This window comes from Trichosurus vulpecula, chromosome 5, assembly GCF_011100635.1.
Source record: "Trichosurus vulpecula isolate mTriVul1 chromosome 5, mTriVul1.pri, whole genome shotgun sequence".
Taxonomy (NCBI): Eukaryota; Metazoa; Chordata; class Mammalia; order Diprotodontia; family Phalangeridae; genus Trichosurus; species Trichosurus vulpecula.
Window position 1 is genome coordinate 96,774,284 of NC_050577.1, and position 25,188 is coordinate 96,799,471.

Sequence of the window (25,188 nt, forward strand, 5' to 3'; positions counted from 1 at the left end):
CATTTTATCAAGATTTACATTTTTTCTAATTGCTTTCAAAAAGATATTAAGAACATACTATGTGGGAAATAAATACAAAGACAATATTAAATTACAACAAGTTGTGGGCAACCAAATCTACTTTTTTTTTTAGAAACAAGTTAATGTTTCCAATGCATAAAGGTAATTAAGAAAAAAAAAACAATCTGGAGCATGCTGAAATTTTTGTACCAGGTCTGTGTGGTTCAAAGTATGAATAGATACACAGAAAAATCTCTGCTAAATTTCCCAGGGTAGAGAGTATAGATGTCTTCACTCACTCTATTTAACATGTGTAGCACCAGCTGAAGGCCCCACTTGCCCATCCGTGTGGCTGGAAGTAAGGCACCACACTGCCTTTGCTACAGAGATGAAGACTGAGGAAGAAAAAGGCAGAAGATGAAGGGGAAAAAACTTAATCACTACCCAGGCAAGAGGAGTACGGCAGGGCAAACCATACTCAAAAGAAACAGGTATTCACAAAGAAACCCACTTTGGTTAAGGTAGTAATTCTATAGCTCCTGAGTCCCACAGCAAAATTACTTTTGAGAAAGCTATTTCTGTAAATTTCTAAGACAAGCTATCTCTTAACAGTTTATGTATATTGTTGTTAGAAAATAAACCTTAAATAAACTAGATTCCTTTATGTTATAATAGGAAAATGGCCATGAACATCTACTACGAAAATTAAAATAATTTAAAGGGAAGTAAATTAAGAGCAGGGTTATAGAATCAAGAGACCTTAGATGTCATCTTGCCCAACCTCTTGGTCCATTTCACAAATCCCTTACACAATGTCTAACAAATGGTCATTTAACCTCTGTTAAAAGGATCTAATCACATACTTTTATGGTGCATCAGGTGTTAAAAAAAAATACAAGAAAAGTTGTTTATAGAAAATATTCCATTTCTATCAAGGGCAAAAGAATGAACAATTTCAACATTTCCCCATGTATGTACACAGATATATTTTAAAAATAGTATCGAATGACACTGGAAGATTTTAACACTCGACATTTTGTGTGTATTGCAATTTCCATCTGTCTTTAACTGCTTAATTCTCATTTAAAGAATCTTACCTTAAGAAGGTTTGTCAAATAATTCTTCAGAAATTCTTTCAGTCGTTTGTATAATTCCAAACCAACAAATTGAGCTCCTCCAGGTGTCTGACCTTTCTTAGATTTAGAAGGAGGCACTCCAGCTCCTCGAGCTTGGTTGGACTGATGTACACTAGTACAGTAGTTATAAACATGACTATAAAAGGTTAAGGAACTTAGTAATATTCCAAATACTAGACAAAGTTAAAATTAACTCATTTCTAATTTTAGCTTTACTTTAAAATCTCTGTTGGAAAGAAAAATTAAAAAAAAAAATCAAAGAACCATCTTGAAATTTTCTTTCCAATGGAATGAAGAATAGTTTCCAAAAAGGCTAACAAAAGAGTATATTAAAATACCTAACTACAAAAGACAAAAACACAGAAACTCAGTAAATTCACCTCAAGAATCAAACAGATTTATTGTTAGCTGATAACCTGCACAAAAATGCTACTGGATTTCCCAAACTTTGGTAAAATTTAATGAAGTCTAGGGGAGTGACACATGGCCTCTGGGCCTTGGAGTTACTGCAAAGACCCGTGGTTCTATCAAATGTTTCTATTTTGTGATGTTACAGTTCCTCAAGCAACAGATTGTTGAGTGGTAGACTAAAGGTTTTGTTTTCAATAGTACCATTATCTCTGTAATGAAAGTCTTCAAAATTTTTGTTATTAAAAAGAAGTGTTCTTCATGCTCGACAAGATAATAGTGCATCAGTCTATATGAGGCTTTCATCTTTGTGAAACTTCGTGTGTAAGAAGTATTAGTTACAAGAATTTTACTTTTACATTTACAAGCACAAATAAAGTGGCAGCACTGGGGAAGTAAAAGAGCACTGGATTCAGAGTCAAAGTGCCCAAATTCAGACTTTGCGTCTGCCTAGGTGACTTGAGGCAAATCCTCCACTTCTTTGGGACTCACTCAACAGCCTCATTTATAAAATGAGGTGGTAACGATACGTAAGTTCGCTTTTCCGCTCTAAATTTATGATACTACCCAAAAAAAAAGCCAAACCACTTTCAAAAAGGTTATATGAGGAAAGCAGAACCCAGAAAGGTTGTAACTTGTCCCAAATCACCCAGGCTTACAGGAAGCAGCACGGTCTCATTCTGGTTCTCTTGGCCACAGAGCCATTACACTTTCCACTGAGTGTGAGCCTTACCCAAATAACTACAAGTTAAAGACCAAGCATAACTATCTGAGGCTTTTAGCCGAAGACAAAATTACAAGGATGCAACATCAGGCCTTGACACACTGCAATTCAGGCCACTTAAAAGTTTCTTAGTGACCTGCCTCAGTGGTTAATATAAAGCAAGAAAATAGAGTGAAGGCCAACCTCAGAACAATCTACTCTTGTAGACTCTGGTCTAGTACTTTAAACCCAATTTTAAAGCTTAATTCAGTGTTTTCAGCTTATTAGATAGAAAAATTGTAAGAAACTAAAATTAGTCTAGTTCAATACTGCTTTTAATTCTAATTTATCTTTAAGATTGTTTTTAGTGCCAAGACTTTGGTTTAACTCTTACTACAGTAGCTTTTTGGTGGATTGTTTCCCTTGTTCTTAAGTGTTTTAGGATTGCTCTTTAAGTTTCCAATTATCAATACTGAAATGGTTATTAGTTTTTCTTAGTGCTAAAATTTTAGAATATACCCTAAGTCTCTGTCTGGCCCACTGTGACATATTCTAGGGTACGAAAACCTAAGTTTTAAAATCCTATTGTTTGAGAGCATTCTGGGAAGATGGGGGAGGCCAGAAAATTCCAAGCTCTCCAGATTTCCCCCACAAACAGGACAAAATAGCACCTGAGGGAGAACTTAGATCAGTAAATATAAACAAGAGTTGGAACAGAACAGTGGTCCTCCTGGGACAACCAGGAAAAGACCCAAATAAAAACCCCAGGACTGAGGTTTGGTCCCTGTGAACAGTAAACAATTCAAGCAGAACCCCTGGGGCTTGCTGGGTTGGGAGGTAGCCTCAGGTCCCAGATTAGGAAAACCTCTACTGATAAGGAACCCAGAAGTCCCAGCTGCACCCTGGCCAAGAAGGAAGCAGCCAGGTAGGCGCAGAAGCAGTGGAGCCAGATACTGCTGGCTGTGGGAACTTACATTACAGGAGGCTAGAGGTCTTGGTTTTGGTTCCAGGCCAGAGCGGAGAACTGAAGGAGGATCTGAGGCCAGAGGCACCATCCCCTATAACCCAGGACCAGAGGTGATTACAAAAAATAAGCTGCTACAGATTTTTTTTTTTAATGAACAGGCAAAGGAGAAATCCAACCACAGAAAGTTACTGTGAGAACAGAGAAGTCTGGGGTTTATCCTCAGAGGAGGATATTGAAAGGAAAAAAGCATCATTTACCCCAAAGAGTTAACATCAAATGGTTACCTGCCCAAAAAGAATTTATAGAACTGTAAAAATCAAATGAGATTGAGGAAAAATTAAAGAAAAAAGAACAATCCAAGAAAAACAAGATTACAAAAAGAAAGTCAACTTATTAGAAAAGGAAATTCAGAATTCTTAAGGAAAAAGCAATTCCCTGAAAATCAGAATTGGGCAAGGGGAAGGTAGCAAAGTTATAAGAAACCAAGAAATAATAAAACAAACTATAAAGAATGAAAAAATAGAAGAGAATATGAAATATCTCATAAGACTACTGATGAGAACAGATCATGAAAACATAATGAGAACACCTGAAAGCTACAACCCCCCCCAAATCTTAATACAATAATACAAGTAATTATTAAAAAGAACTGTTCTCAAGTGTTAGAACAAGAGAGCAAAGTAGAAATTGGAAAAAAAAATTCACCCATCATCACCAGAAAGAGATGTTACGAATCTACAGGAATATTATAGTCAAATTTCCAAACTCCCCACTCAAGGAGAATATGTTATAAGCAACAACAAAAAAACAATTTAAATAAAATTCAGTGAAGCCCCAATTAGAATCACACAAGACCTAAGTAGCAGTGATACTAAAACACTGCAGGTCTTGGAACACTGTATATTGAAGAGCAAAAGAACTGGGGTTCTGGCTGAAAATCTCATAACCAGCAAAAAACCTGAATGAAAAGGAGTGGACATTAAATGAACTACCAGACTTTCAAGATTTTGTTAAAAAACAAACCAAAAAAACCCACCACAAATCTGAACTAAACAGGAAATTTGACATATAAGGTCCAAGAGAATTATATGGTACATATAAAAGACTAATTACACAGGATTCAATAAGGATACTGTTTTTTATATAAGGAAATGTAAAACATATGTCTGAAATTGTTATTAGTAATTGGGTAATTCAAAAGAAAGATTGGGGTAGTCCAAAGTATAATAGGATTCTAAAAAGTGAAATCGTTTAGGAATAAGTAAAAAGAGTAATTATCTTATACAAATGAGGTGAAAGAGGAAGAGTTGAAGAATTAAATGGGGGAGGAGGGTTGGTAGTTCTGGCACCCTACTTTCATCAGGATTGTGTTTAAGAGGAACAATACATAGACATTTAGCAGGGTATAAAAGTCTTCTAAATTCAGAAAGAAATAGAGGAAGAGGGAACAGGATAAGGGGGTAGAAGGGTGTTTAGATTAACAGGAATGGGAAGATAAGGGAGGGATTCTTGGGGGGGGGTAGGTTACTAATAGGAGGGCAGGGTAGCAGGTAAAAGTGGAGGAGACAGGAGGGATTGGAAATACACACTTAAAATAAAGGTCAGGAGGAGAATTTATTAGGAGGAAAAAAATCAGGGATAGTAATCATGACCTCAGACAAAGTTAGAGCTAAAATAGATTTAATCAAAAGAGAAAAATAGGGAAACTACACTATATGTCAACCATATTAATCAATATTATTTTAGACTATTAAAAATAACTAGACAGTGTAGGGTTGGCATATTGCTATAGTGTAGGAAATGATGAACTGGTGGACTTAAATATTAAGATGCTGACTTATGAAGGAAGAGGTCATCCACTCTCAGAGAACAGAGGACAAATAGTATGGTTTTACATAAATGCATGTCGATATATGAGTATGATTATAGATATCTCAAATATATGTATATGTTACATGTATGTATATGCGTGAATGTATATATGTAAACATATGTGTATATAATTATATACATATATATCTACACTTAATTGTAGCCTTCTTGTGGGGGAGGGCAGGGAAGAAGGGAGGGAAAAAAATAAAGTAAAAAGTGAACAGCAAAGAGCAAAAGAAAACTTACAAGAAAGCAAAGGAAAAATACACAGCTCTGAACACAACGTGTACAGTGTTATATAGGCTTTCTTGACATGGAAATTTATTGTTGTATATTTTGAACCCTCTCATACATTCTGCTGTGCACATAGCAATGCTTTTTTCTTATTTTGTATTTATGCTTTGATATTTAACTTTATAACTCTGTATTTAAGTTTAAAATAAAAATTTTGGAAAAAATAAACAAAATCCTATTGTTTGACTATCTTCATTTTCAGAATCCTAAGATTCACATTCAGTGAGATGGGTACAGATCAAAAGAACGAAGAATCTTAGGTGAGGAATGGCAAATAAGCCAGTGTTACTGGATTTTAGAAGGCATGGAAAGAGCTTAAGTCCAATAAGATAGAAAGGTTGATCAACAATGATGAAGGCTGCAGAGAGGACAAGAGAGATGAGCACTAAGAAAAATCCATTTGACTTGACAATTAACAGTGGAGATACAAGGAACCTTAGGGATTAGAGTCCAACATTTTCATTTTACTGAAGGCTCAGAGACATTATATGACTTGGCCAGGGTCACACAGATGGTTAGTGTCTGAGGCAAGTCTTCCCAACTCCAAATCAACACTCTGTCCACTAAGACAGGGTAAGGAAAAGCAGGCTGCCACATACTGCACACAAGTGGCATAAAAGATTTCACCAAAGAGATATACACTTAGAAAAGGCCGAGAAACACAAGGTAGAAAAGAGTATTGCTGTGGTACCCCAGGGAATGTTCACCAGTGTTTTCTGGTTTATAAAAGCACTTTATCACTATTTCTTTCTTCCTCACAACAGACCTGGGAAGATGGATGTGTAAATATTTTTGTTTCCATTTTACTGAATTATTAAATGGTACAAGTGAAATTTGAACTCAAGTCTTGGGATTCTAAATACAGAGCTCTTTCCATCATTTTCTCTCCTTAACTGGCTCCCACAAAATTTTTTATGCGTAGACACCCTGGCTCTTTTTGTTTAAATACATGAGTTTGAGTTTGGTTTTTTTTTTTTTTTTACAATTAGTGCAAATGAAAAGCATTAGATCACTTTGTCAATCCAGTTCTAGAGTTATTCCATGAATAGCAGGGCCAGGCTGTTATGGTTTAGAAGCAAAGGGGAAGAGGGAGGGGAAGGGATGTTTTTTGCTTCTCATTACGTATGACCAGAATACATGTGGGGCTGATAATGTGGCAAGGGCAACAAATAGCTAATGGCCAGCTAATATGCTCCATTTGCATCCATGTCATGTCAAGAACACTAGAGGAAAACCCTTGCCACATCTGTGGAGAACTTGTAGAAAGCCATGGCCAGCTAAGGAGGCATGGATGGGCTCTAATCTATATTGCTGAAGGAAATACCCACATTGTTAAGATCTGAAGGGGGGAAGAGGAGGTTGATGAAGGGAATGGATATTTATTAATACATATAAATGTTTATTAAGGCAAGTAAGCATACAAAAACCTCTGATCTAAGCAGAAATAGTCTCCCCTAAATATGTTTCTGTTCTCAATGCATGTGTCCACAAAACATACTTAAAAAAAAAACCCTAGTGTGCGATATTCTGAGCCATATGACCTACAAGATGGAGGACTAGACAATTTTTCTGAGTCTCATTTTTTGCACCACTCCAAAATAACAATTATAAGCAAGAAGGAAAGCAATTATAGTTGACTTCATGGTATAAAACTAACAGCAGGGAAGGTTAATCCCTGACACATTCATTCACTCAGGAACCTTCCCCTACCAAGCCCTTAGACTCTGGCTGGTGGCACAACTAGACCCATGGGCTTACACTCTGCAATCCTATCTTTTCTGCTGCTCTAGTTTCTGCCAGTTAACTATCTCCTCCACACACACCATCTCTGCTCTTGCCTTATCATTCTATGGCAGCAAGTAGTAGTCCCCGCCCCACTCTCTCCCCTAAATGTTTCTGTTCTCATTGCATGTGTCCACAAAACATACTTTTAAAAAAACGTAGACTGCGATATGAGTCATATGAACAACAAGATGGAGGACTAGACAATTTTTCTGAGTCTCATTACTTTTCACGCCACTCCAAAATAAGAATTATCACCTAGGCTTAAAAATTAAGGGAATGCAGGTATTGGGGCAGGGGCCAGCATTTGTGTGGACTTAAGGAAAAGGAAACGGCACCCAGCTGAGGACATTTTTGTCCCAAAAGAATTGACATGGACTTGAGACTGAGGCCAGTAGAAAGTGAACTGCCCAACACGGGGTGGGGGTGGAGGTGGGGGTGTCCCCTAGCCTTGGGGAAATAGCTATCAAAGGAAGAGTCAGAAAGGGAGCAACAAGAATATAAGGGGAAAATAAATGAGATTACCAAAGACCTTAGGAGGGAAAAAACTCAATAAAAAACCTCGGTAACATACAGATAAACCCATCATAGGTAAGATATTAAAAATCTGGCCTCCAGATCATATAAATAAGAGTCCAAACATTACTGTGTAAATATTGCAAGAAAAAGGGAAATGAATCAATTACTTGATGAAGCAGAGGCCCTCTGGATTCCCAAGAATGAAACTACAACAGCATATTGCTGAATGGTTCAAGAAACAAGTAAGAGTTGTGAAAGCAGAATTTATGGCCAGCACAGCAGAAATCATTGGCAGAAAAGAAAAAAGCAAAAGAAAAAAAAACTTACACCCCTGTGGCAAATCTCATCAGAGAAACAAGAAAAAAATAAGGAAACAGAAGGAAAGGATAATCTGGAGGAAGAGAAGAAAAAAGTTAAAAGAAAACATAATTTTTATACAAAGTACAGTACACTGATTTTAAAGACAGGATGCAAAGAAAAAATTCAAGGTTCATAGGCTTCCCAGAAGAACACAAATCAAAAAACCTGAATACCACAATGCAAGAAACAGTAATAAAACTGCCCAGAACTTCCGAACAGAGGTAACAAAGCATCGAATGAAAAATCCAGATCATTTTCAGTGAAGAAAAAAATAACAAGCTGCAAACTCCAAGACATATGGGGGTTAAATTTACTAATTCCAATAACAAATTCTGTAAGCACACAGAAAAAAGATTTTTAAAGCTGTAAAAAATAAAGGAAAGGAAAGGAGAGAAGAATAAAAAGAGGCTATTCTGCACCCACAAGAAACCACATACGGACCCAGAAAAGTACAACCCAGTATGACAAAACTCTGAAAACCTAAGCTTAATCAATGGAGAAATAAGCCCAATTAAAAAAAGAGGCATTTGGAGCTTTTTTAGCACCGCCCCCCCCCCGCCATGAGCTGATTATTCGCTTTGTGAATATCCCAGACAACTGAAAAACAAGAAAAGCAAACAAAAATGACAATAAAGGAAGGCACAAGAATTTAGATAAATTAAATGGGGGGAGAAAAACTGGTTTAAAAAAAACCCAAAGAGAAAGACACCTATGGGTTTAAAAAAACAGCAGAAGCAAAATTACAACACAGGGAGGATGAAGAAATTTCTTTCCCAAAGTACACAAGTAAATGAGTAAAAATGGGACTTAAATAGAAAGAACTGATGGTGGAGGAACAGACCTGAAATACCGCAGATTAAAGCTCATGCTCCAGCCTACAAGGGATTCAATGCAGAGTAAGAGGGTGCATAAAAGGGGAGAAGAGAGGAATAAGACAGCCATGTAATGTGGTTCACTCAAATCAAGTCAATGGTAAAAAACGAAAAGAAAACAACTTCTACAGTCTCCGAGGAAGACGACCAAGCGGACAATGGGTGTTACAAGAGAAGGACTGAAAAGAGGGAAGAAAGCTTAATGCAACGGTAGTTGGAGGGAGGAGGAAGCTACCCACTAAAGGAGGTTTCCACAGAGGGAGGGATATACTCTACAATGAGAGATGGGGACCTTGGGTGTAATCTGCAGAGATTTAGTGCCTTAGAGTAACTACTACTACTAGAGTATTGTGCCTCCACGGAAAACCTCAGATGGGGAATTTAAGCTCCTGGGGTCAAAAGACCACCACGACAGTGGGAATACTTGGACCCAGAGAGAGAACGCATGGCAAATGAGGAGAAAAAGATCATGGAGAAGACAGGGGGGCAAGTAAAGAATTACACAGGAAAATTTCTATAATGGGACAAGACTTTTATCCTCTTTATATCCTCCAGAAATTTCAAAGAATAAATCACAACAGAAATAGGGAAGTGCAAGATCTACAAGGTAAGATAGAAAGTGTTCAGAAGATGGAACTCAAAATATGCACCTCGGAAACTTAATTTCATGAGGAATACAAAGACTAAATAAGAATAATTAAGTAGAAGGATCACCAATGAAAAGTTTAGAAAAGACAAAATAGGAAGAGAAATAAAAGGCAAAGAAAATTAAAGAAATAGATAACTAGATTAAAGGAAGAGAAATGAATGAATGGGTTCAACAAAACTAAGGAATGGAGAATGGGAGTGAGAGGTTTGAGTGTGAGAGGAAGAGAGCTGGAAGAAACAGGATTGACCTAAAGTAGTTAAAATAACTGAAACAAAACAAAAAGCAAAATAAAGTACTATTTCTATAAAAAAAAAGAGGGAGAAAAACATAATTCAGAAAAAATAAACAACTAGTTTTAGAGGCAAATAGAGGAAAAAAAAAATAATTCTCAAAACTTTAGAGGCAAATGAATTAAACAATCCAATACAACCGAAGGTGAGATGTGGATAAGAAAACAACCCCCACAATCTGTTGCTTACAAAAAATATAACTAAAAAACAAAGTCACAAATAGCATAAAAGTGAAGGGATCAAAATTTTATTATGCATCAGTTGCATGCAAAAAAATAGGCCCCAAATGCACAACAAAGGAAGTTGGACAAAATGAATCTTTCTAGTGCAAAGAATGATAAAACATGGTGCTTCCAACATGATATAACAAAATGAAACTGAAAACTACTATTCCTGAGTCATGGCCTCAAAAGCACATGTGTCAAACATCATGGAAAGAAAGATGACTTTTTTTTCCTCTGACATCAATGATACTTTTTACAAAGAAGTCATTTCAGAGCATCTGTTGATAAGGCTTTATATTACATAAAGTTTCTGAAATATTTGAAGGCTTTGTACAATGCAGAAGGATCTAAAACAATTGGTTTCTTTACGATGATTATCTAGCTCAAGTAATGTTTCTCATACAACATTTTTTTAACTAAAAAGTGGTTTGGTAACACATAAATCGATTTGTGGCAGTTGTCAAAACTGAAATACAACCTCAAAGCAAATGAAGATGTTACCATCAATATATTTAAAATACCTTGATTTAGGCTCTGAACACAATTTCAAAAGACTAATTCCAAAAATATTTTGAGTGATTATAGTATTATTGGGCTAAATCTGTTAGACTCCCAAGGTGTATGGTAAAGCAGAAAGAGCATACTTCCACATCAGGAGAACTGGGTTCTTAATCTTGGTATTACCATTAACTAGCTCTGAGATCTCTGGCACTTTTAGTTAACTGCTCAAGTCTCCTACTCTGTAAAAACAATCTCTAAAATCCCTTATGTCTGAAAATTGATTCTTTGAAGAGGAAAATATTCACTTAGATACATTCATTATAGGTTAAATTTCTGAAAAGTGTTAATACATTATAATCACAGTTCTATGATGAGTAAAAAGTATTTTCTCTATTTTTTTGACATATTTTTTAGAAGTCTTCTGATCTTCCTATTAACATGTTATATGACATAGCCAGAAAAATCCTTAAGAGAAAAAAATTTAATACTGTTATCAGTCCGACAGGATAAATATCTATAGAAGAATACTAGCCTTAACTGACCAGTATATATGATAAAGTCCCACCATGAAAGTTCATTACTTTCTCAACAGTATCTTCAAAGGTGATTAGAGTTAAAGGACCAATCTAATGGCAATATACTCTAGATTCTAGTTTTTTATACAGATCACTTAGGAGGCCTTTCATGTATCAACATGAAAACGACCATGGTCATCTATATTCCTCTCATGCTATGTTAGCGAATCCCAGTCTACATTATCCTATCATCTTTTAAAAAATCTGTTCTCTTAAGAGTGCTGTGTTGCACATTTATGGGTAGAGACTGGGTCCAAACCTGTGATTCCACAAGTAAAAAGAGCTCCTAGAGGAAGGAATTTTCTTCTACCAATAAAAGTCAGCATCTTCTTTGCAACAGCTTTAGAGTTACTACAAAACCAATTAGTGAAGTGACTTGAACAGGGCCACACAGCCAGCATATATCAAAAATGCAACTTGAACTAAGGTCTTCAAGGCCCTTAGGCCACTCTCTAACCACTAAACCATATAATTTCTCACATGTATGCGTGCACGCGCGCGCGCGCGTGTGTGTGTGTGTGTGTGAATGAGTACAGGCATACAAGAAATGTTAAACTAATTTTTTTCAAAGTCAAAGATAAATGGATATCCACATATATTACAAAAGCACTGATAGCAATTATTCATCCATGTACACACTAGATTTAAATTTAGCAGAAATCCACTATTCCCACCCAACAACTTCTGATAAAACCTCTTATTATAAAGCAGTAGTAGTTCACATATGAAGAAAATTAACTTACCTCATTTTCAACTTTTTACAAATTCAATGGGGATTCTTGGTGTTTGGTATCTTAAAAGATCCTCAACAAATAATTTTTGTTGTACATTTGTTGTACATTTTAAGTACTCAAAATACCCTAGGAATATAAATGCCTTAAGAGTTTTAAGATCTCCTTTCACACCCTTTGTATCTTCCAAGGTATCTACGTCACATAGTGCTTTTCATACAGTAGTCAAAATGGAGAGTGGCAAAAATCTACTAAGTTGCACATTAAAAAAATAGCTATGACCCCCCAAATTTTATTCATGATATAATATTAAGATATTTCATTCTTCATTTTGAAGTAGGCTTTTTGCAAATTACAAAAGGTTAATTCAACTTAAAAGACTAAACAAAATGATTGTTTTTAAAGCTACTTAAGAATACTGAGCACTATTACTGTATAAGATAAAGAGTAAAGAGAGACATTTAATATAATTTGGGTTTAGCTCAAGTGATAACTCTTTCAAGTAGACTTTTCTGATTCTCTCAGGAGTTAGTGGCACTTTGCTGCTGCCATACAGCACAATATCCTGCATTTCCTACAGCATGATATCCGGTATTTACTTATGAACTTTATATATTCTCCAACCGAATGTAAGCTTCTTGAGGGCAGAGACTATCTCGCCTCTGTGTGTGTGTGTGTGTGTGTGTGTGTGTGTGTGTGTGCCCACGTGCATGTGCCTAGCACAGTGCTTACGAAGAGTAAATGCAATTTAAAAAAACCAATCCTTTAAAATTCTCTAACAATATAAAAAATTCTGGGTCGTCAATTTAAACTCAGGTTTTAAGATATTAGGATACGTGTAGAGTTCCATATATCTGGACTTTGCCATACTTTGTCTCGTATAAACCTGTTGGATTCCAGCTCTGAGATCATCCCAAATCTGATCAAGACCAATCTGCTTTAGTCCATGTGGATTCTGACTCCGGTTGGATGACATATTGTATATTGTGACGTTTTCCAGTGAGCAATGTTTTATCTGAGATCTGGCTAATCCTCCATCAGATGAACATATGCCGTATCATTCCAAATTCAGTAACAGCAGTTCAGAAGAGTTGTTCTTTATGTGCGTGGAATAAGGTTGTCTTCCAAGCAAACCTGAAGGGGCAAAAAAAAGATCTAATTAAAAGACAATATAGAATCTATCACCAAACATTCAAAAGGGAAAAATAAGGAAGGGACTGACACATAATGTTAAAAATGTTAAGTCTTACAGAACGATGTATCTGTGTGTGTACATATATGCATGTATGTTTATACAATTCTATTATGGCCCATATATGTCCACTTGAAGACAAGTGCTTCAAAACCATAACTAGGAATTTTGTGCCTTGAGATAAATCAAATAAAGCATGATACCTTTGCTGCCATCAAAATCTAAATGTCTTCCAAACACTTTTTAATGATTCGCTGTCTTGTATATTCTGCTTCCGCAAGGCAGAGGTAAATATACACGTCTATTACTATATACTGATGTTTAGTTGGTTGTGAAGGACACAAATGATTTTCTACATTGTGGCAGCACTACTCTTCTTGAATGCTGTAGATAATCTATATTTTATATGGCTTACACTGTCATAGTATACACATACATTAAGATATTACAAATTATTAAGCTAAAAGATAAAAGTCAATCTAAATTAAAATTAAGAGAAACCATTTTGAATATATTCCTCCTGGAAGAGCCCTTAAACATTAACAGAAAATTTCAATTTACATTTATTTCTCAATATATGTGATTTCCTAATGTAATCCCCTCAAGCTTGGAACAAAGTACTCTTTACAAGCAGTCATACCCTGATGAAAAACTCAAGGGTCAAGTCAGTTGGCTGGGAACATGGCCAGGCAGCGAAAATGGACTCAGATTCAGACTCAGACTTTGGAATCTTTCTTTGATGACAAAGAAGACTAAAACATACAGCCAGAAGAAGTCAACAAAGTCGAAGAGCCTACATCAAAAGCCTCCAAGAAAAACATGAACTGGTCTCAGGCCATGAAAGAGCTCAAAAAGGATTTGGAAAAGCAAGTTAGACAAGTAGAGGAAAAATTGGGAAGAAAAATGAGAATGATGCAAGAAAACTGTGAAAAACAAGTCAACGACTTGCTAAAGGAGACCCAAAAAAATACTGAAGAATAACACCTTAAAAAACTGACTAACTCAAACGGCAAAAGAGCTCCAAAAAGCTAATGAGGAGAATGCCTCAAAAGGCAGAATTAGCCAAATGGAAAAGGAGGTCCAAAAGACTACCGTAAAAATGAGATTGGAGCAAATGGAACCTAGTGACTTTATGAGAAATCAAGATATTATAAAACAGAACCAAAGGAATGAAAAAATGGAAGACAATGTGAACTATCTCACTGGAAAAACCACTGACCTGGAAAATAGATCCAGGAGAGATAATTTAAAAATTATTGGACTACCTGAAAGCCATGATCAAAAAAAGAGCCTAGATATCATCTTTCAAGAAATTATCAAGGAGAACTGCCCTGATATTCTAGAGCCAGAGGGTAAAATAGAAATTGAAAGAATCCATCGATCGCCTCCTCAAATAGATCCCAAAAAGAAAACTCCTTGGAATATTGTCGCCAAATTCCAGAGCTCCCAGATCAAGGAGAAAATACTGCAAGCAGCCAGAAACAATTTCAGTATTGTAGGAACACAATCAGGATAACACAAGATCTAGCAGCTTCTACATTAAGGGATCGAAAGGCTTGGAGTATGATATTCCGGAGGTCAATGGAACTAGGATTAAAACCAAGAATCACCTACCCAGCAAAACTGAGTATTATGCTTCAAGGCAAAATACGGACTTTCAATAAAATAGAGGACTTTCAAGCTTTCTCAGTGAAAACACCAGAGCTGAATAGAAAATCTGACTTTCAAACACAAGAATCAAGAGAAGCATGAAAAAGGTAAGAAGAAAGAGAAATCATAATGGACTTACTAAAGTTTAACTGTTTTGTTTACATTCCTACATGGAAAGATGATGTATATGATTCATGAGACCTCAGTATTAGGGTAGAGGAAGGGAATATATGTGTGTGTGTGTGTGTGTGTGTGTGTGTGTGTGTGTGTGTGTGTATAGATATATACAGACAGAGGGCACAGGGTGAGTTGAATATGAACGGATGATATCTAAAAAAATAAAATCAAATTAAGGGATGAGAGAGGAATATATTGAGAGAAGGAGAAAGGGAAGGATAAAATGGGGTAAATTATCTTGCATAAAAGTCGTAAGAAAAAGCAGTTCTGTAGGAAGGAAAGAGGAGGCAGGTGAGGGGGAATGAGTGAATCTTGATTTCATCAGATTTGACCTGAGGAGGGAATAACATACACACTCAGCTGGGTATTTTACCCCACAGGAAAGAAGGAAGAAGAAGATAAAAAAGGGGGGACGATAGAAGGGAGGGCAGATAGGGGGAGGAGGCAATCAAAAACAAACACTTTCGAAAAGGGACAGGGTCAAGGGAGAAAACTGAATAAAGGGGGATAGGTTAGGAAGGAGCAAAATACAGTCTTTCACAACATGAGTATTGTGGAAGGGTTTTACATAATGATATGCATGTGGGCTATGTTGAATTGCTTGCCTTCTTAGGGAGGGAGGGTGGGGTGAGAAGAGGGGAGAGAATTTGGAACTCAAAGTTTTAAAAACAGATGTTCAAGAGCAAAAAAAAAAAAGTTTTTGCATGCAACTAGGAAATAAGATACACAGGCAATGAGGCGTAGAAATTTATCTTGCCTTAAAAAAATGTAAGGGAAAAGGGAATGGGAGGTGGGGATGGGGTGACAGAAGGGAGGGCTGACTGGGGAACGGGGCATCCAGAATATATGCCATCTTGGAGTGGGTGGGAGGGCTGAAATGGGGAGAAAATTCGTAGTTCAAACTCTTGTGAAAATCAATGCTGAACTAAATACATTAAATAAATTAAATAAATAAATTTTACCAAAAAAGGAGATTTAACACTGGAAAAGACCTTGGTTTCCCAATCTAATCTGCAAAATGGAAGAGCTTCACTAGAATTCTAAAAGTATGATCAATGACTTGGTTAATGTCAAGGAAAATAAAAGATTTGAACTTGGATCCTTAAGAATTCAAATCACATGTTTCTTCTGCTATACCATGAAGCCATTAAAATTCTGTATAAGTTTTAAATGTTTTTAGTATATCCAATTGAAGATGTGTAATACATAGAAATAAAATTAAATACCTAGCCATGTATGCCATACAAAAATAATGGCATTTATAAAGAGGGGGGAAAAAAAAGAATTCATTAGAGAACTAAGGTGGTAGGTTAATGACAAGGTCTTTTCTACCTACAGAGTTAGGAAAAGTACTGGAATCTATATTTATTTCTCAAATTGTATTGGGCTTTGTGGTTTAGATATTTGTATAAAAAATTAAAGTTCAATATCATTTTAAAATACACTATGCTTTTATATGAAAGGACCTAAGATGACATGATCTGAACTGGGAAAGACCTTTGGAGATTAGTCTAACACAAACTAACCAGAATTTATATTTACAAAGTTCTTGCCAGTAACCATTAAGCTTCTACTTGAACTCCAATGATAGAAAACACATGATTTCCCAAAGCAATCCTTTTCTCTCCTAGAAAGCTCTGTTAGAAAATTTTTCCATTTAGCAGTACTTAGCTGTGGAAAGACTATGGGAATTGGAGGATCTGAATTTGAACCCCAGGCTCTGCTACCTGTGTGACTTCAGGCAGATCATTCATCTTATTTAGTTTATATATTTCTAAGATGAATGTTAGCCTAAATGACCTCTATGGTCCCCTCCAGCTCTTGATCTCATGATTAAGCCACTCTTTGTAAATCTTTTTGGAACTTCTACCTATTTCTTTTGGTTCTGCTAAGGTGAAGCAGAAAATTTAATCCCTCTTACACATGAGATGTGTCTTTAAGAGTTTGAAGACCTATCTTTTCCCCCAAAGTCTTCTCCTGATTGCTTACAGGTTTAAAATCATAAAGGTTTTGATTATCTGTAATCTGGTCTACTCTATTGAAATCCCATTCTAAGAGTAACTATTGCTGCAGTATGGAACAGTGGAAAGAATGGAGGATTTGGAATCAGAGAACCTGATTCCAAGAGATGAACTATGAGTTCTGGCATTTACTGGGTGAACCTGGGCAAAGTACTTTACTTCTGGGCCTATTTTCCCCTATGTAATGAGGACATTCACCTATACTTGTATGTTTTTTTTTCCAGCTCTACTTTTATGATCCTAGGAGCCTTCCAACAAGCAAATCTCATAAGCCTCAATTTCCTTAGTTGTACAATGGTGGGAACGGATTACTAAACACCTAAAGGCCCTTCTAGCTCTAAACGTTATAATCTCAGGCTTTTTAAGTTCCTACCACCACCACCACTTCCAACCACCTTAGCTCAGGTAATCTTTTACAATCCATACTCAGAACAACCTTCTTTCTTCTGTCTCTCAACACTCAGGAAAAGTTAACTACTTCTCCTCTACATTACACCATATTTGTGAGTCAGCAAACAACTAAAAAGCATTTCTGGATCACAGAAGGGCAAAATCAGAAATTCATAAGTACCAGACATTTATAAATTTATAAAAATTTATAAATATTAGCATCAACCTCATAAGCACCTGAAAATGCTCACAAATTCCTTTCACAACTTTGATGGAAATCTTATTTCCTCATTCTCCTACAATTAAAACTTCCTTTCCCTTATATTGTCATCCAAGATCAAATACCCACCACCTTCTTACCGAATTTACTGCTGCTCTATCTTGTCCTTTATACAATACTATTTCTTTATATTTTCATTTTAAAAAATACAACATTTTCACCTGTTTCATGGGGAGCTGAAAATACTTTTTTGTACGTTAGCCTGGGAATCTTGTCACTGTTTTTAACACAGTTGCTATGTGAAAACATATCTAATTTCCAAACAGCTGGCTTATTAAATGTTTGGAACACAAACTGAGGACTTCCTGTACTATGACTGTAAACAGCTATCAAGTAAGTTTGAAAATCAGAATCACAGAATTTTAAAAGACCTAGAAGACAGCTTTGGAGATTAAAGGAGCTGGAAATCAGAAGAATCCAAATCCTTAAAGCTGCAAGCAAAAGTATAAGTAATTTACTGGATCTAAGTTACTTAATGACAGAACTAGGTCTAAAATTATTTCTCTTGAATCTTAAGCCAGAGATACTCTCCCACCATACAATTCTAGTTTGACTTAAGCTTTTAAAAAATTCCATCACTCAATATTGCTGATCAACAATGAAATAGTCAAAAAGCAGGTAAGAAGGAGAAATAGGTTAACTGAAATGCCTAGTTAATCCAACATTTCAATCATGGGCACTGAATAGTAAACACTAAGACTTGGCAGTCTATCATTTAATATCCTAATCACTTGGATTTTAGGGAAGAATTTTTTTTTTACACTTCCCATAGACTTGGAGGAATGTTGAAAACAACAAGAAAGTGTAAAGTGAGGGAAAATAAAGTATATTGTTTCTTGTATTTCTAACGGGAACATTTATAATGAAACACTGCAAGCACAAAGTAAAAAACTGTCATCATGGACTTTACCTTACCAAAGGCAACTAATATACCTTTAACTGAAGGATCAACCTCACAGGCTGTTCTTGGAATTACAATAGTGAAATTACATTTTGGTAAAGAAGATATACCTGATATTCACATAGTGATTTAAAGTCTAGAAAGCACTTTGCATACAAGACCTCATTTCATCCTGATAAGCCTGCAGGGGAAGCTCTACCAGTACCTTCATTTTAAAGATAAGAAAATTCAGGCATAAAGAGGTAACATACCCTTTAGAGACACAACTGACCAGGCTTTCTAAAAAACCAAGATCATTATTTTTTCCCAAATTTTCTATCATCTCCAAATCATGAAAACATCTTCCTTAACAGTTTTAATATTATGTATTACATGTAATAATTAAGAGCAAAGTAACATTTCACCTTGCTATTCTAAAAGAGCATGGTTAGTAAGACAAGTTAAAAAAACAAATAACAATCCCTATTTTTAATCAATTGGTCCTTCCAGAAAAGTTCTTCAGAACTGAAGCCCTTCTGCATGACTACATTCTGATTAGGCCTAAGTTTTATAAGTTATTTCTATCTGGTTAGGACATAAGATACTACCAGCACAGTAGTCCCTTCTGGTTTTCTTTATCTTGGCTCCAATGTTTTCCACTATGATCTCACACTTCAATTATAAACATTTCTTTTAACTATGGCATATTCTTAAATTACTGTATCGTATTCTACCAAGTGTTACTGCAGGTTCTTGAAGTATTGGTTAAGTGTTAATTGAGTAAGGGCAGGAAATTAGGAGGCAAGGAAAAGTAACTATTTGGCTAGAGATTATAAAGTTGAAATATAGGAGGAAGGCCAAATTAAAGACTAGAATCTGAAAGGTAATGGAGCCATTGGATTAGGAGAGTGAGATGATCAGAGTGGGTATCTGATGTCTGTTAAATGAGAAACATGTTCAAGAAAGAGTAACTTCAAAACAGGAGCCGAGATGGACTTAGGGAGTAAGACTACTGAGGCAAGGAGACCTATTAAGAGGAATAAATTAAGCTACACAATAATGGCCTAAACCACAGTGGTACTAATGAGAATGGAGAAAAGAGGACAAAGGCACTGTGGAAAGAGAAGCATTGTGACTGGATTGAATCACAGTGATTTTGGTTAAAACAAAAGATATTTTAGATTTAATACTTTAATAATGCCTTCTGTATACTTACATATATCATATATATATGTATGTATATCAACAGTAAAAAGGGGATAAATAAGAGATATTTATTTGTCCTTCCCTGTACCTCTAAGGTTAAGAAAACAAAAGAGAATCCTACTATCCCTACTGTTAGAAAAAGAAAATTCACTATAAGCAAAGGGACCAAAAGAGACATACTTTGATAGGTAGGGAAGAACCTACAACATTAGACTACGGTAGGAGAAAACAGAATTCATACTATAGTAGAAATAAGGGAACAAAAAAAGAGATCATCTTGAGACAGGAACTAAGGCTTATACTAACTCAAAGAGGCTTATAGAACTTTGGAGAAGTACAGAAAAAGAGTATCCAAGGACTGACCATAAGTATTTAGTCTAAGAAAAATGGCTGCAGGTGTGGTAGTATCCTAGGGGTGTTATTCCAAGTCCTGACTGCCCTGTGACTTCAGGCTAGTCACTACATTCTGTAAGCCATCTCTAAACAAAGGTGAAGAGAAAAGGACTTAGATCTTCCACACCTCTAAATTATTTGATTATATAACTGTTTGTTATGAAACTGCTAATTACCTCATGTAAAAAATTTCAATTTCACTTGTCATATATTCTTTGTGTACTGATAACACAAGCTTGTCACTAATTGGCTCTACAAAAGCACAGTATGCCAAATGTTACCAGGGACAGTTAGTTCCCTAGGAACACTCTAGACAATTTATGTTCGGGGTTATAGATTGTAACAAACAATGTTACAGCAGAGTTTTGCAACATCACGGTACAGTTTAGTTATATTGTATTAACAATGCTATCATAAAACAACCTGGCCAGGTCAGGGCAGTTTTATATTGATAAATGTAGGCCACAAATGTCGGCATCTAAGGGTATAAGTACTGCTCCTTTCTAAAAAAAAAAAAATCTCAGAATTACTTTCTCTATTTTAGCGCTTCTATGTTATGAATACACTGTACTGTTTAGATTCACCTAAGTGTTTCTCTCTTTCCACTTCAAAAGTCAATTTACACCACTTTTCATGAGATGAGACACATTCCTGCATTGCTTTAATAAAAACACTCTACTAAGCCTAAATAATTGGTTTTACAGCTAAGAGAATCTCGCAATTGGGAAAAGTCACATTCGTGTGTGTGTGTGCGCGCGCGCGCGTATTTTTACTGGGGACCTACTAGATGCCCTACGAGGCAGAAATGTCTGTAACTCAGTCCTTGTCCTAAAAGAGTGAAAAGACTTGTAACCATGAAGGAAAGAGTTTTAAGACCTCTACAGTAACTGAAAGCTTGGGAACTTGACCAGTTTAATTTATGTAACTATAATGTCAGGTTATAAATAACTATAATTTTCATTTTGTTAATGAAATTCTTTTTGTCTAAGTATTTAATAAACGTTTATAAAGAGGTCATGATAATACATGATGTTTAAGCTTTAGTAGCTTAAAAACACATTAAGACTTTTGAGGCAACCTATATAACTGTAACTAGAATTTTTTGTTTTTTCTCTTAATAGGAAGAAAACTCAGAGCTATTGGAAGGCTACATAAAATTGTTATAAAAAATGACCAATCACGTACCTGTGAAACACATTAGCAATGGTGGCAGTGGCAAAATCCACCTCCTCCATTCTCTTTCCCAAATACTAAGTTCTTTCTCTCCTTGTCTAAACATACTATATATTTTTAATCTGGGTCTGTGATTTCATTGGTGTAAGGAGCTACCAGTGAATAAACTTCCTCTATCAGAGAAGATCAGCCACTGCTGCTAGAGTTTTGCTCCTCTCTATGTATTTAAAATCTTGCATTGTAATGTTAACTTTTCACCTTTTGACTACTACTCTGTCTAAACCAGAAGATCCTTAAAGGACCTTCAATATTCTTAACTAGCTCTAATGGTTAAGTAACAGTTGCTGGTAATTTATGATTTAGTCTTTCCCTAAGGGCTGCGATATGTACAAGCTTTTAGGACAGAGACTATAAAGAAAAATAAATGAAAGACTCAAAAACTCTGACCAAGACAAGGACCAGTCCTGCCTCAAGAACCTCAGCTGGTTATCCCCAATTTATTCTGTATGTATCTTATTTGCATGTTATCTCCCCCTTTAGACCACAAGATTCTTTTGACAGCAGGGACTATCTTTTGCAGTGCCTGGAGCATAGTAGGCACTTAATAAATGCTTGTTGATTTGACCTGACCAGCTATGATGGAAGCATTTTACCCACCTTGTAAATAAAGAAGTGATGGACTAAATGCACAGGGAAATAAATTTCTGCACACTGTAACTGGATGGATTAGTTTTGCTTGACTATAGCCTTGTTACAAACCTTCCCCCCTTCTCTCTTTTTAGAGAGGCAGGGGCATGTGTGTGTGTGTGTAACTGTAAAATGCACAAGAGGATAGAAAGTAGTTCAGAGGAAAACAGAAAAGAGCAGTTTTGAAAGTATGTGCAATATGGATGTGTGTATATATGTATATACACACACACACACCTATGCGTGTATATATGTGTGTATATATATATATATATATATATATATATATGTATCTCAACAAACATCTGAAATTAAGTATGGGACAAGTAATCAAAGGCTCTCAAAAGAGGTGCAAACTGATTACAATCACATGATAAAAAATGCTCCAAATTACTAATAAAAAGAGAAATGTAAAACAAACAAAAAACCCCCAGAAGACTCTGAGGCTTCATTTCACACCCAAATTGAAAAAGATGAAAAAGATGGAAATTACCAGTATTGGAGGGGTTGTGGAATGATGGGCACACATGAACTGTTGGTACACTGTTCTCACCAAGGGGGAAAGCAATTCAAAATTATGTGAATAAAGTGATAAAAATGTTCATACTCTCTGACTCAGAGACTCCAATGCTAAACACATATGCCAAGGAAGACAATGACTTCTCTCCCCCACAAAGACCCATATGCAAAAAATATTTATAGCAGAAATTTTTGTAGTAGCAAGAAACTGGAAACAAAGTAGATCCCCACTGATTGGAGAGTGGCTAACAAGTAAGGTGTAGTACATGACTATAATGGTATATTACTGTGTTGTAAGAAATGGTAACGGACCAAACCATGATTCCAGCAAACTGGTGGAAGCTACCCATCTCCCAACAGTGAGGTGATAGACTAAATATTAAAAATAATACTCATCCACAGACATAGCCAAAGTATGGAAATTTGTTTTGGTTGACGAAGCATATTTGTTTAAAGTGCTTTCTTTTCTTTTTTTTTCCTTTTAATGGATGGAAAAGAAAAAATACTCATTAAATGAAAAATAAAATTTTAAAAATGAATAGAGAAATATGTGAAGACATGTGAACTAATGCAAATGAAAGTAAGCAGGAGACGAATAAGGAGGAAACTAAAATGACTATAACACTGTAAATAGATAATTCAAACTGAATGCTACAAAATTATGAACAAATTTGGCACTCAAGAGGTACGATAATATGGCAGGAGAACACTATAATGCCAGATTTTTTTCAATATGTTGATTAGTTTTGATGAACTGTTTTCTTTCTCTTATTTAACGTAAAGGATTGCTCTCAGGTAAGGGAAAGGTAGGTGACGTAAGAAAATGCTGATGTCTTTCTCAGCAGCTTTTTCTTTTTTAAACAATTTTATTTGCCCAGAGAACCATAGAGCTAGAAGTAGAATGGAATTTGAGAGTTTTGTTTGTCTTTACAATGTTACTGCATAAATTATTCTCCTGCTTTATGTCACTTCAATCTACTCTGGTACATTTAACTCATCTTGCTTTCTCTGGAACTGTCCTTTTCATGATTTCTTACAGCAAGACCATATTCTATTACCTTTTATACCTCCATAATTTATTTGGTCATTCCCCAAATGATGAAAGCCCCTTTCATTTCCGATTCTTTGCCAATACAAAAAGAGCTGCTTTACGTCCCTTCCCCCTCCCCTGCCAAGAACTTTTATTTTCACTTCATAATCATTCCCAGTTAAGAAAAAAAAAGACATCTATTCAATCTGGCAGCATATACAAAATCCCACACTCAAGTCCTCACCCCTCCAACAAAAGGAACCCTATAACTTCTTTTACATCTTAAGTAAATACAGTAGTTTGTACAGTTCAGTTTTGTGCCCTCTTTTAAATTCAGAGGAGTCAACACAACCTGTGGAGTATTATTCATCATGCACAACAGTTTGCTTTCAAGAATACATAGCTGCTTTTTCTCTGATATATTCTCAATGGTGGCTGGTTTTCCTTTGCTCCTGAGTTTCTTCATTTTGTTTTTTTTTTTTTTTTTTTTGTAATTTTGGTAGGCTTATTCAATTTCCTAAAAACATTTTTTTAAAATGTGAGATTGAATTAAAAAATTATTTAATACAGTAATACTAGCAAATTTAACAGCAACCACAAGAGACAACAGAGGCACCTCCAGGGTTTTATCATCAATGAGCAAATTGACCATAATATTTTCAAAGACTATGATGCATAAATTTAACACTGTACGGTTTACTAAGCAGAACACCCCTGTGAAGAAGTTAAGAAAGAAGTATTACCTTCATTTTACCAATGAGAAAACTGAGACTGAAGGAGTTTGACAAAGATCATAAGACTATTTATTAGCTGCTCACTACCTTTGTGACCTTGAACAAGTCACTATCCCTTTCCTGGAGCCTTGATGGTAAGCAAAATCCTTTTCAACTCTTGACCAACGAAGCTTTTAAGACAGAGGTCTGACTCTTGATGCTATCAGAGGCAATACAGTAGGCCAACCCTTGCCTCTAATTGTTATGACCAGACTCCAGTTAAGTACAGCAACAGTTATGAATATTGGTTTATCACAAAGGAAAAGATTAATAATTATATGATAACCTAGTTTGTCTCCAACAATCAAGAAACATCAAAAAACACTTTCCAAATTAATTAACACTTTAAAGTTGCGGAAACACTGAAATACAATGAATCTATGATATTGTGGCACAATGGCAGAACATATTTTTGATGTTCAAATTTGTTCTTTACTCCTTGGTTTGTATTGCCTTAACAAGTTACATGTTATCAAAAAAGATTACTAGAACTATTAGCAAGACTTTTATTATAATTCAATGATCCTGTGTCCCCATAAAAATGGGAGCTTCCACTTCAAAGGAACTGAGCCCATCTTTTAATAGCATTCAACCTTTTTTCCTCCAAGTCTTCCACCACAAATTCCCCATGAAATGGCAGACAAGGGAGGACCCATCCTACCCCATATACTGAAGCCTTCCTACAGGTGTATCGATATTATATAGATAACAGAACATAAAAGCTGTCCATCAGTTGTTCCTCACACTGGTCACATGATTGCCTGCCTTTTAAAAAAAATTTAAATAATGCATCTCTCTGATAATCTCCTTTATGCCTCTTCTCCTGTATTCTTCAGGGGCAATAAAATGGAGCCTATGACGTCTACCATATGTCTATTTCTTTCTGGGTGACACGCCACTTTAATTCTTCAGAGAACATGGTATTCAATGACTT

The 25,188-nt window shown here is 35.7% G+C and overlaps 1 protein-coding gene across 2 annotated transcripts in view; it reads right to left on the bottom strand.

Moving 5' to 3' along the window:
- CUL1 (cullin 1) overlaps positions 1 to 25,188 on the bottom strand; it is a 117,474-nt gene that overhangs the window by 56,938 nt on the left and 35,348 nt on the right. For both annotated transcript variants that reach the window (XM_036759510.1, XM_036759509.1), the window contains exons 2-3: positions 12,720 to 13,017; positions 1,098 to 1,272 (exon numbers count right to left, since the gene is read on the bottom strand). In XM_036759510.1, coding sequence (XP_036615405.1) covers positions 1,098 to 1,272; positions 12,720 to 12,859 — 315 coding nt within the window. In that variant the 5' untranslated portion in view covers positions 12,860 to 13,017. The remainder of the gene's footprint in view (positions 1 to 1,097; positions 1,273 to 12,719; positions 13,018 to 25,188) is intronic.